The sequence below is a fragment of the Ischnura elegans genome, chromosome 2 (assembly GCF_921293095.1).
Source record: "Ischnura elegans chromosome 2, ioIscEleg1.1, whole genome shotgun sequence".
Classification (NCBI taxonomy): Eukaryota; Metazoa; Arthropoda; class Insecta; order Odonata; family Coenagrionidae; genus Ischnura; species Ischnura elegans.
The window spans coordinates 60358298-60371535 of record NC_060247.1 but is presented as its reverse complement, the minus strand read 5'-3'; the positions used below and the strand labels follow the sequence as shown (position 1 = coordinate 60371535).

Sequence of the window (13238 nt, the reverse complement as noted above, 5' to 3'; positions counted from 1 at the left end):
CTTGGCATGTTTGTCCAACACAAAACTTCCCACAGCAGCATGGCCCTTAATTATAATAAATCCTGACGGATGCAGTCTTTCGGCCCAGTCATAACAATGTGGACCTTGCTCACACAATAAAACCCTGTGACCACGTCATGTTTCTTTGAGATCATGGCTGTTCCTTCCAATGTTCCTGCTATCTAAGGAGTCATCACGCATCATACATGTTTGGTCGATACTCTCTCCTCCGAGGTATGATGTTCCGTAGGTGGCTGAGACTGCAAGGTCTCCCTCTTAGTGGCCTTTCTAACATGGTTCCCACTCAACCTAAAATATAAAATTCACGGTTTTTTCCAGGTTTTCACCGTCTAGATGTCGTCAAATTCACGGTCTTTAGATAAACCATTTTAGACAGAAATATTGATCGCATAACGATCATCGGCCGCACGTTAACTAAAAATTTAACAAACGCGACAGACGCCGTGAATGCAAACGCAGCAATGAAAGTGGTATCTCTCCTGACGTCACATATCGTTTGCAAAATTCAGCTCTCGCTGAAAGTTGTCAGCGGGAAAATGGAGGGACCCAGGTGCCAGGAAAATTAAGAAGTGACTGAATTTTCGCTAGGGTTAATGAATACTTTGGCTACCAGCCTTTGGTACAGGCTTAGGGTCAATGTTTCATTATGGCACACAAACCAATAATTGCGCTTCGAATATGCGTGTGCAGGTAAATTCGTGGACAGTGTCTGCGCGTGAATGACGTTGAAATAAGATGGACATTTCAATTTTTCTTTTCATCCGTCAATCGTAGTTCTAAAATCAAGTTTGAGAGATTTTTTCAAGGTTTAATGATGAAATTCACGGCTTTTTCCAGGTTTTTTCACGGTAGACAAAATTCATGGCTTATTCACGGTTGAGTGGGAGCCCTGTCTAAGGACCATCTCTGACCGCAGCCCTTTTTTCACACTGGGATCAGGTGCTTCTTCTCTAAATACAATAATTCAGAGATGAGGATGGAGAAGACTCCATGAGGCAGAGAGGTTACAACATTGACCTATTGGGTGGGATGGTGGTTTGTCAACAAACGTGGCTGGAGAACCCTGATTCTTGCACTCATCGTGATCATCACCACAGAATTATACCCAAGAAAGCCATACATTTTGTCAAATCTTGAAATCATGAATCCAATAAAATTCAACAAGGCCTTTGCATCTCAGCTTCATCTCTAATTATAAAAAAATACTTATTTGACACAAGAACAATTTTCAAATTTTATCTGCATGCCACTGAGATAATGTAGAGATAATTATGTTAATTTTTACATCAATCAGAATACATCTCTGTAAGACAAGAATATCATATAAAGCTCATATAGAGAGGAGCAGCTTTAACAAATAAATCACAATTCCTTATACATAATTATATAGATTAGATGACTATGAAGTGAATGCTCTCACCTGGAGTTTAGAAACAATAATAAATGAAAAGAATCGATCAAGCCCAGTAAGCCCAGCAACTCCTATGGATTGAGTCACCAAAGAAAAGAAGTTTAAGTCTATTACTTCCTTCCGAGTACGTAGCTCAAACCAGGAAGACATGTGTTCAACATAGACTGTGGTCCTGAGTAATTAAAGAAAAAATATTTAAGAATCACTGCTGACGGCATTATAGTTGAAGCTAATAAATACAATTACAAAATCAATGAAGGAAAGGTCACTTCTAAAGGCAAAATTTCAATCTATATAACGGTGCATAGAAAAAAAATTGGGTTACTATTATGATTGTAATTACAATAATAATTATTCATACTCTAATGAAAACTCCATTAATTTGCACCTCCAAATGTAAAAAAAGTGACACTAGATATACACCAAACGACATTGAAAAGACAAGGAGATAATGTTTATAACATAGTAAAATTCACAAAGTTAACAATTTGGCAGGCCTCTAAAAATTTAACATAAAGAATTGCAATTTATTTGGGGTGATTTCTCATACCCATACAGTAATTTAATGTTTTAATTAGTTATTTTATAATAATAGCAAGCACTATAAGCAAAGATAACATAGCCCCAAGGCAGTATATAAAATGAGAACATAGTGTATCAAGCATACGCTATAGATATTAAATAATACTTACTTTGGATCTGTTATTCGTATTATCTCACGAGCTAGTCTACCGATGAAGTTGACTGAGTGTGCATCTGTAGGGGGAAATGTAGGAACAGGTGTGGTACGAGATTGGTGGACACTTTTCCACTCCTCCCATGGTGCACGATTGCTGGAACCACCTCTCTGAGCAAAGTTAGCACATTCTTGCTCCACACAGAATCCAACAATCCGGGACAATTCTTCCTGCCAAATTTGCAAGCCACCACAGCTCACACCAGCATAGTCACCCATGTATTCAAAGGACCTCCGATGAGCGTCCATTGCAACACCCAAGGCTTGTAGCTTTGGCACCAGATCGCTGGACTGATAAAATAAAAAGGAAAAAAGGTAATTTATGTCATATTTGGGTGGAATGGTAAATTTAAGTTTTTATTTGATTTTGAGGTATACTTCTTGACTTTCTTAAGTAGTTACCGACAAAAAAGAATTTCTCCCAACGGAGTATCCAAAGAGTACATAGTATTCAAATATGCACGCATGTATTCATTCAGTTTTAAAATCTAGAATTCCATTTTCACTTTTCCTCATACACTGTTCCAACTAAGCATTGGTTTCACAGTACACCACCCGACCCACAACCTACATTTCATAGTATAGTCTTCCTATCTCCATGTTCAAAATAACACTGATTAAATAACTAATATTCATTCGGCATACCGAATGCCATAAATATATGACACTGAAAAGGGCATAGCAAGGTATGTGGTCTACCTTTGTGAGATACAATTCTTGATTGACCATGACTTTTAACAGATGATATTCTAATATCTTCTTCAACAACACAGAGAAAAGAATTTTTCAAAATCAAAAATAAAAATTCTTCACCTTGGATTTACTATCAAAAGACAACCCTGAGTGTAATGCCTCAGCTACATGCTTAACAAGTTCCATCCGTATTCCATCTTCCAACAACTGCTTTGGGTCAACCCTCACAATTCCAACTAATGTGCTTTTCATAGCCAATATACCCTCTGTGAATACAGAGACGGCATGGGTCAACTTAGCTACCTGAAAGTTAAAAATACAGAATGATAGAATTTTAGACATGGTGAACAAACAGCTAAATCTGCAAAACATGTTCTACCCAGAAACAAATATTAAAATACAATATAAAGAGAAACTTATCAGAACCATTCATTGATTATTTTGCTAGCAACATAAATGATAGTAAACAATGGCTTTACTCTCTCAGAAGCAAAGTAATAATGTATAGATACAATAACTGATGCTGAAAATAAGATGTTTACAGAGAAAACTGATATACAAAAATTAACTGGAAGAAACAACACATTTTCTTTCCTTTCCAGAGATTACTATAGCCTTTTTTATAAATTACTCACTAATATTAACTGTAGAAAACATTTTGCACCCAACTTTAAAAACAAGAAACTATTACTCATCCTAAGTAAGATTAGCCATTATTCTAGAGGCTTCCACAACACATTGTTAGAGGGAAGTTCCTTAAAATGTATGTAAACATTGTGACACGGTTGAGTCGAGTATTTATGTAAGAGATTTGGTAGAGCAAATAAAGAAGGATATTCCACAATTTAAAAAAATAAGACATATAGTTAATATCCCAATCGAAACACCTGAATTCAGAATGAGATAGAAGTAAGTACCATAATACTAGAATGAACCCAGCCAGCACTATAATTTAGATGGAAATTATTTGAGTAACTTGGGGCATTTTTCCCTTTTCATCATTACCCTTTCTTTACCCATTAATAACTCCAGTGCAGAATTGCCAACAGTGAAGTATAAAAAATATATAGTGAGGCATTTACTTAATTGTATGTGCTGAAGAAAAGTTTAAAGTAGAAAAATTAAGTTTGATATTGTGACGGCACCCTGTAATTAACAGCCAAAAGGCTTATTTCATTGTGTTAGTTATTTTTGTTGTTTTACTTATTATTGTGTGAATTGTTTTTTATGCATCTTTTTGAATGAGGGTATAAGTGAACAAATGAACAGTGAAAGTGATGGAAATTAGTTAGCCTAGTTCCCACTATGTCGTTGCTGTTCATATGCAGTTCAGACAGCATTAGTGTGGGGAATGTTGGAATGTTGGGAAGTGAATAATGAATAAAAAGGGAGACGCATAAGGAGACAGGGCAGATAGTGACACACAAGCATAGAGTGACACAGAAAGAGAGAGAGAGAAAGGTTCTAGAGGATGCACGATGGAGTTAACACGACGAAAGGAGAAAAAGTGGCAGAAGGCCTATGCTTTTGGACAATGCCTGTTCCTACGGAGGGTCGAAGTCCTGGAAGAAGTACCCGCCACAATCCAGCAGATGCAATCTGCCGTCTGTTTCTAAGAGTATCTTCCACAGTTGATCCTTGCCGGAAAGGAAGCATAAACTAACCACACCCCAGTCCCCTTATTACCACTTAAATTTATAAATAGTTTACCTGTTTACACACAGGTTGGCCATCCTTTACCATAATTCTACACATGTAAAATAAGGGTAAAAATTGGGGTAATAAGTATACATTTTGTGCTGACTGGGAAGATGTGCACTTCAAATCAAAACAGAAAGTCATAAGTCTAACTTTTGATGTTGGAATATATTTTCCCATGATGAAAACAAGGAAAACAAATACTAACCTCATGACGCTCGTCTAGCTGTGCATACTCTCTCAATAAGTTTTTGTCCAGTCTAGTAGGCAGCTCTTTAAGAACAGTTGTCTGTAGGTGAATAACACGTGCCAGAAGAGCAAATGTCATCTCAGGAATGACTTGTAAAACAGCTCGAACATAGGCAACTAATTCACCAGAGTAGTAGGCAGACACAGATACAAGATCCGAGCTGTGAGCTTGGTTTATTCGGAGCAGGGGTATCTCCAGGGCAGATGAAAGCTGAGGATGCAAATTTAAATATGTAATGAATTAGTAGAGGAGGTATAATTACCTCAGTAAATATTTCTAATGGACGAGAGAGAAGACATGAAGGACTCAGAATACTGGGATGAAAATACAACGAAGACAGCAATCTCATACTTAATGTCAGCAGATATATTTTCTCATGTATAGGTCAGTTTTATTCGTAGTAAGTAAGAAGAATTATAAACAGTTCTTCCACCAGTCCACTTGATAGACTGGTTCCCAGCAGGCCAGGGCACTTGTAAAATTAAACAATATCGACTTATCCATAGCTCCCAAAAATATATCATAAATTAATTCATAATGGTTCATTTCAGGGCTAGAAGACTGCCCACAGGATGATTTTTGTCAGGTGCACAGATCCAAAAATTGCAAGTTTCTACATTTGCATCAATAACTACAATACTAACAAGCATTATGACATGAAACTTACTATGAATACCGTAAAAGCCTTAGATATAGCATGGATAATTGAAACTTTGAAATCCAAGACCATTTTGCTGCAACAAAACTGTAAATGTGATGCATCCCAAAGGTCAATAGTAAAATAGGCTGACATTTCTTTTTTGAGCACACAAAGAAGTTATTACTAACATCAAATTGTTAGCATGCCATCACTCAAAGCATATATAACAGAACTTTAATATGATGAACTTGATTTAAAATTAAATCAGTAATTATTGCGATATTGGTCTGTAAACTCAGATGACTGAATATTGCCATGTATAGCATTTTCTGTTTTGATGATATATCAATGATAACATTTCTTAATCCTGTAATAACTTCCTTAATAAGAATCAGCAGGCTCTTCGGCTCGTTCGTGATAAAAACAATTCCAATCCGCAAGTATTCCTCAAAACTTTTTCTTGTGAGTTTAGTGAGGGTTATAACTAAATGTCTGAGAATTTGGCTAGCTGTCAAATGAGGTACAGGTGAGGGCTCTCAGCTGTACTGGATCAGCACAATAGGTTTAAGAATTAGATTGGCTTCATCTGCATGAACTGAGATTTCAGACAGCTTGCAATAATGAACCACCTCTGCCTGCTTAAGGGCCTGTCTGTTCGGACTCCATTGTTGACCAAACTGAACTGAGACAGCAAGACCAATTCAATCTCAGTTAGTAACATAGTGAATATGGAAGTTTCCATAAAATTTTGCTTTTAAGTTTGTTACATGAAGGTTTATTCATTATGACACCCACATTGTTTTATTCAATCCCATTTCGGGCTTCACAAAAATGGTGTTATGTAGTCTTTTTGTGAAAAAGTTTTGAAAAGCCTTGCATGGAGTTTGAATTGAACAACAATACATCGAGTATGAAGCGCAAGCCATGTAGGAAGACCAGAGATATCTTTCATAAACTATAAAGAGAAGAGTTCAATCAAAGTTCACATATAATTGCAGGCAAATGTGATGATAATAATAAAAGTTTACCTTAAGAAAAGTAGCACGAAGTTTGGCAACTAAAGCAGGATTTTTTCGAATGCCCATCTGCATGCATGGAGTGTATGCATCCATTAGCCCCCATGCATAGCTAAGGTCTCCAACAACCTGCAAGAATTAATGAAAGACATGTGTCATCATTGATAAGATACAAATTATAATAAATATGAAATATGTGTTACCAGCAACTTAATAAATAATTGTAGATATTTAATAGGAATTTAAACCAGAATTTTACCTTGTTAATTCACAAATTAAAACTACATACACCTATAATTTTGACACCATTAAATGCATTCATTATCATTATGGCTTACGGTGCATGCAAGAAAATAAGTTTTAAAATTTAAACTCAATTTTAGATCCATAGAATGCCATTAAGTCCTTTTTTTCTCCTTGCATAAATTTTAGGTCACATTCTTATTGTACTTGATTCAGAAATGCTATAAGAATCAGGGGCATCAGGAAATTTAGAAATAAATTATGCCCAGAACATATAACTGTAATCTCCCGTAATAAGAATGAATGCATTAGGAACTCGCATCCAAGCATATCAATGAAAATTCATGTTTAAGTTGACATTCAAATCATTGAGTAAATAACAAACCTGAACAGTAACTAGAGCACCCTCTCGAATATTAGCTGTCCGCATCATGCAATGGAGAAAGTCTCTAGTGTCAGCCAAAAACTGGCGAACTTGAAGATTGCTTTCCAAGTGATGAAACTCTGCGTAAGTAAAAGTGAATCAGAGAAATGAAAACAATTAATTAGAGAAATGATACATAACAAATTACCTATATGAAAAAGAGAACTTTAAAAATAGAAAATTGTCTTATGAATATAAAAAGGTGAGAATAATGCAGAAAAAGGAATCACACCTGACCATTTCTACATAACATCACCATAATAACTCAAACGAATAAATCTAAAAACAAATTATTCTTACACTTTCTACCATGAATATTGTATGAGTTATAGGTGATCTTTAAAAATGTCACAGAAAATAGTACCTTGAACTTCTTCTAATGCCTGAATCAGCTGCACTATTTTTCTTCCTGCAGCCATAGAATCTTCATGATTCAATGAATCCACATGTTTCCCCATTTCTTGAAACCATGCTTGCAGATTTTCTGTAAATTTTAAAATATAGAAATTAAGAATGTCAGGAATTAATTATCAAGTCACTTACTCAGGAATGATTAATACATGAATATAGTAACATCAAGTTGCATGCTAATTCAGAACAGCAAAGGAAGGCCTCAAATGAATTATTGAACAGGTGATGAAATCGAAAAATTATTCCGAGTAACAGTTCAGCTGATAGAGATCTAACTCATAGCATTGTCAGTGGTGCAGCGAGGTGGGGGTTCTGGGGGATAAAACATAAAACCCCCCAGAGCTCAGAGTAATTTTATGTTTAATCCTTTTTACTTAATTTGATTGATATTACCGATAGAATAGTGTAAAGATTAATAAAATATCCCTCAGAAAGCCGTAAAACTCACCATTTTGAATCATTCATCTTAAAATTTCGTAATTTATTAATCTCGCACCTACCGCTTATCCTGGTGGGTATTCTATACCCCCAGACACCCCAATATTAGTTGCACCTAAACCCCCCCAGCCTAAATCCTAGCTGCGCCCCTGCCAGGAGTAATCATAATGAAAATATTAATGTTACCATGACTCATTTCATATTCCACTTTGAATGCTAAAAAGGTTAAAACAAGTAGGCATAGAAGGTACTGAGTCTCTAAGAATACAATTTAAATTTATTTGAGTCTTTCCGAAAACCAGAAAATGTAAAATCTTGAGTCAGAAAAGAGGAGACTACATGCAAGGTGTACAAGACGAACTTAAATATTGGTTCGTAAAATCAAGATCTAAGTACAGTGAGTCCTCGTTCTACGTCACCCCGTTTAACGTCATTTCGCGATAACATCATGAAAATTTTGAGATCATCATTCGTTTATCCTACCTTTGCTTTGCCATAACGTCAAGTCTTTTAAATTTCGCACGAGAAAAAAGGCGAAGTGACAGGCATTGCAGGTTGTTCGTTTCGTGGGCGGTAATACAGTTAGTCTATACAAAGTGTAAAATGGTGTGTTTATCGTTAATTGCGATTAGGGTTTTAGCAAATTTTCTGCAAAATGAATTCTCAGGTAGGTGCGCAAGGTTCTACTTGACATAATAGTTTTCAGGAACCTAAAAAGTGATTTCAAGGCATTTTTCCGTGTAGAACTCAGAATTTTTGTCATCACTTTTTTCACCGCGTTCACAATAATTTTGGTTCCTGTAACTGCGACGATGTTTCAACCCTGATGATGCCCAGGCGACGCTTGCCCGGGTGACCACCATAGCGAAGCCGAAAAGCAAATGCGGGAAGATACAAAAATGGAGAAGGATTTATGTCACTGCTGCTATTGTCGTCGATGAAGACAGGAACTCGTATTTATGCCATAGTTTGGCATTCCCATCGTAAAAAATGCCCCAGATATGATACGCTAAAATTTTTTCGCGTAGGAATTGTGAGGTCTAGGAGCCGATATTCACTTTTTACATTGTTTCTTATGGGATATTATATTTCGATTAACATCATTTTGTTTATTGTCACATTTACCAGGAATGGTAAGTGACGTTAAAAGAGGACTCACTGTATACTCAAGATCTGTGTAACATCAAAGTTCAACTTCACAGCTCCACTGATCTTACCGTTCTTTTCAACCCTGGTCAAAGGTTTAGCACCTGAGAAGACATCGGACAGTTCTTGCATTCTCTCGATACTTTCTTTTTTGTAATTCTCCCACCTTTTTTGTTTTTCAGTCAAAAGCTGAAATAAACAACAATCACATCAAATAAAATGCAATAAATAAAGGTAAAAATAACTACAAAATCGAAAACATTTACCTGTTTTAGCATCTCCTTCACCTTGAGCTCCAGTTGAGCAGTATTGAGAAGCAGTTCAAATATTCTTAAAGGGTCATGCTGGGTATCAGCTAGAACTTGATCTCTTATTTGCTTACACCTTTTGTGACCTTCAGCAACTGTAAATGTAAAACAAAACACCTAATTCGCACACAAGTAAGGAAACAATTTTTTCATCTATTAATCTTCTGGAGGAATGATGGATCTATAATACAATCAGTAACTGATTTGATTGAAATAAGTCTTATTTAGAGTTGACTTCACTCCAAAAAAGTGATACATTCTAGTTAATTTGACTCTGAATGGGATACAAAACCTACCAATTGGAAGGTGGGTAATTGTTGATACAACTATATACATATACAGAATTTTCTATTTAAGCTGCTTTATTTTGCAGGCAGGCAGAATTGTTGATAAACTTAATTCTCAAAAAGACCAATACAGTCTCAGTCGAGCAGTCGTAGTGAGCGGTCGTGTCTCTCTTGGTTGTGCTCCGTAGTTTCTGTGAAAGTTTTGCAATGCCTGGGTGTACGAAGTGTGGGAAAAGGCTCCTAGAGAGTCAAAAGCAGCTTTCCTGTGGACGCTGCAGTGGTGTATATCACCTAGTCTGCACCTCACTCAGTGAGGAGGATCTAGGCCTCCTAGCTCAGCAGCAACAACTTTGGCAGTGTAGTAACTGTGCTACAGAGGCCCGTGCTACCCGGAATGACGACACACCGGTGCGTAACATCTCAGCCCTGGTTCACCCGTCTTCTGCCTCCTCGCAGCCTGACGCACTGGGTGAAATGGTGAAAGAATTGCTGGACCGCGTTAAGTCTCTACAAAATAATCAGTGAAAATGTGAGTTACAAAAGTCTCTTTCGTTTTGGGAACAAACTGTTAGTGATCAGGCAAAGCAAATCGAGTCCCTTAATAGTGCCATAAATAAGCTCTGTGACCAGATGAGTGATTTTTCGAGGCAAATTTTGGGCCAAAAAGCATCTGTCACTGAACTAGAAAATCGTGTAAATATATTAGAGCAGGAATCACTGAAAAACACCATTGAAATCCATGGTGTCCCAGCAAAAGATGGTGAAGTTGTTAGTGCTCTAGTCAGTCAAGTTGGACTGGCTATTGGGATTAAGGTTGACCAACAACTTATTGATTACGCCTATCGTGTGAGGTATAACCCGGCTGGTGATGCATCCAGACCCCCTCCCATCATTGTACGATTCCTCAGATACACAAATGCCGAGGAGTTTCTTGATGCGAGGAGAGTCAAGCGGAACCTATACACAAAAGACCTTGGATGGAACGACCTTCCCAGCCGCCCGATCTACGTCAACTGCCGTCTTACTTCCACCAACAGAGAACTATTCTCCAAGGCTAGAGAACTAAAAAGGCAAGGTAAAATCAAATTTATCTGGTTAAGAAATGGTAAGATATAAGCTCGTGAGCGTGAAGGCTCTGAGCGTGTACTTATTCGTAGCATGTACGACATTGAAAATTTCAAATAGGAAATATGTAATAGTTTAATAATGAAAGACGTATTAGTCTTCTATAACGCATTGTGGTGTTCTACTACCAATCAATCTAAGATCTTTCTACTGTTCTTCGTGCGTCTGCCGTTAAAATTAATCATATGTATTTACAAGGATTTATTTTTTCTCCGAAAAAAGCTGTTATTTTGTGGGGTATATCTCATCTTTCATGTATCAGTATTTTTCTCCTTCTTTGTTTTAAGATTAAATGATTTGTTGAATCAATGCCTTATTATGCACATTAATAGTTTCATTTTCAAATTATGCATAAATATTACTATTATATGTATTACTGTATTAATTGGTTGTGAAATATGTTGTGCCGTTTCTTGTGAAATTATCTGTAAAAATACAATTGTACTGTTAAGATTTCATATTCATGAATGAATTAAAACTTTGTCATGTTAACTGTCAATCACTGATACGGCACATTGATGAATTTCGACTCTATTTTACTGAGCATCAATATGATATTATGTGTACTTCTGAAACGTGGTTGAACCCCAATATTAACGATACTATGGTAAATCTTGATAAATACCTATTTCTAAGGTGTGATAGGGTAGGAAAAGTTGGTGGAGGTGTAGGTGTTTATGTACATCATGACATTAAGGCAAGCATTGTGGCCACCTCCCAAGATGGGTGCCTATCTCAACCCGAGTATATCTTACAAGGGGAGACCACGAAAGTTGCTCCGCCTTTTTCAATGCCGTATTTTTTATGGCCTTCGGAATGGTGTACACATCCCTGAACTAGTAGTGGTTCCGTTGAATGGGCCTTAGTTTGGCTGTAATTAATTAATTTTCATGTGGTACTTTTCACAAGCCGCGTATAGTTTCATGATATTGCACCCTTCACCAGGAGGGTCAGGTGGGGTAGTGGTTAGCATTTACGGCTTCCACCCGGGGGACCAGGGTTCAAGGCTCCGTGATGACTGTATATTTTCTTGTCTCCATTGAGATCACACGGCGTCAACTTTTTCGTTAATTTTTATTGCGACAAGCATAGACATGAGACTATTTTTTATCACCATAATGGCGTTAGGTCTTTAAGCAGTGTCATTTCAAACACGGAGATACGACGACTACACTAGCAAGGGTTGGTGTGCGCCAAATTGTTAATTTCTTCATTGCTTATACTGATCAAAAATTAAAAATGGAAACCACTCTTGCAAGAGCACATGGCATTATAGGCTCGCAGCGACCAACAACATGCGTACGGACATAATTAATAAGAACACAAAACGAATATAAAATGCCATATCTCTCGAACACTTGTAATTCACTTTACTCCAAAGGGAGTTTACTTACACAGTACCTATGTGCTAAAAGAACCATTCCGAAATATAATTTCCATTAATAAATAGGATGAAATAAAAGTTTATGACCCTGGACCGGACGTGGTGGCGTATAAAATACGTCAATCTTCGAAAGCCAAGGATTTCAACATCGTACGTACATTCTGGGCTAGAAAGGTCTCGTGTATTCCTACAATGTACTTTGACTGTCTATATTGCCAGTTTTCAAAGTTCGAGGTATTTTAACTAATTTTTTTTAGATCAGCAAGAGGAACCCGTCACACGTGGCGTATAAATTACGCCGGGCGACCGGCCGTATACCACCTCTGTACCTTTATATCTGTATCACCTATAAATGTACAAGATTTTACTAATTTCTACAAATAAAGATTAATTTTAACAAAAATCGAGTATTATCATATATTCACATAACATGGGAAAAGTACGCCATTCGCCCGGTTGTGAAGAAATAACAGTCGCGCCCGCTAGAGGGTTAAAAGCAACAATTACACCAAATGTGTCTTGTGCTCGCCGCTTCCCAAAATCTTCCGTAGCCCTTCCAATATAATAACAAGATATGCACCAAAAAATGTCATTTCTTCCAAAAAAAGCCACTGCTTTAGCCCCCCGTTAATCTTTCGTTATGTTTTTGAGTAGAAAGTGAAGTCTTCACTTCTCCGCGTTGAAAATGACACTGCTTAAATACCTAAACGTCATTATGGTGATAAAAAAATAGTCTCATGTCTATGCTTGTCGCAATAAAAATTAATGAAAAAGTTGACGCCGTGTGATCACAATGGAGACAAGAAAATATACAGTCATCACGGAGTCTTGAACCTTGGTCCCCCAGCTGGTAGCCGTAAGCGCTAACCACTACCCCACCTGACCCTCCTGATGAAGTGTGCAATATCATGAAACTATACGCGGCTTGTGAAAAGTACCGCATGAAAATTAATTAATTACAGCCAAACTAAGGCCCATTCAACGGAACCACTACTAGTTCAGGGATG

The 13238-nt window shown here is 37.0% G+C and overlaps 1 protein-coding gene across 1 annotated transcript in view; it reads right to left on the bottom strand.

The window, feature by feature from the left end:
• Positions 1–13238, bottom strand: part of LOC124153799 (WASH complex subunit 5) — a 43090-nt gene that overhangs the window by 13214 nt on the left and 16638 nt on the right. The window contains exons 8-16 of the mRNA XM_046527164.1: positions 9394–9530; positions 9199–9316; positions 7497–7616; positions 7094–7212; positions 6478–6594; positions 4768–5019; positions 2982–3164; positions 2125–2459; positions 1442–1604 (exon numbers count right to left, since the gene is read on the bottom strand). Coding sequence (XP_046383120.1) covers positions 1442–1604; positions 2125–2459; positions 2982–3164; positions 4768–5019; positions 6478–6594; positions 7094–7212; positions 7497–7616; positions 9199–9316; positions 9394–9530 — 1544 coding nt within the window. The remainder of the gene's footprint in view (positions 1–1441; positions 1605–2124; positions 2460–2981; positions 3165–4767; positions 5020–6477; positions 6595–7093; positions 7213–7496; positions 7617–9198; positions 9317–9393; positions 9531–13238) is intronic.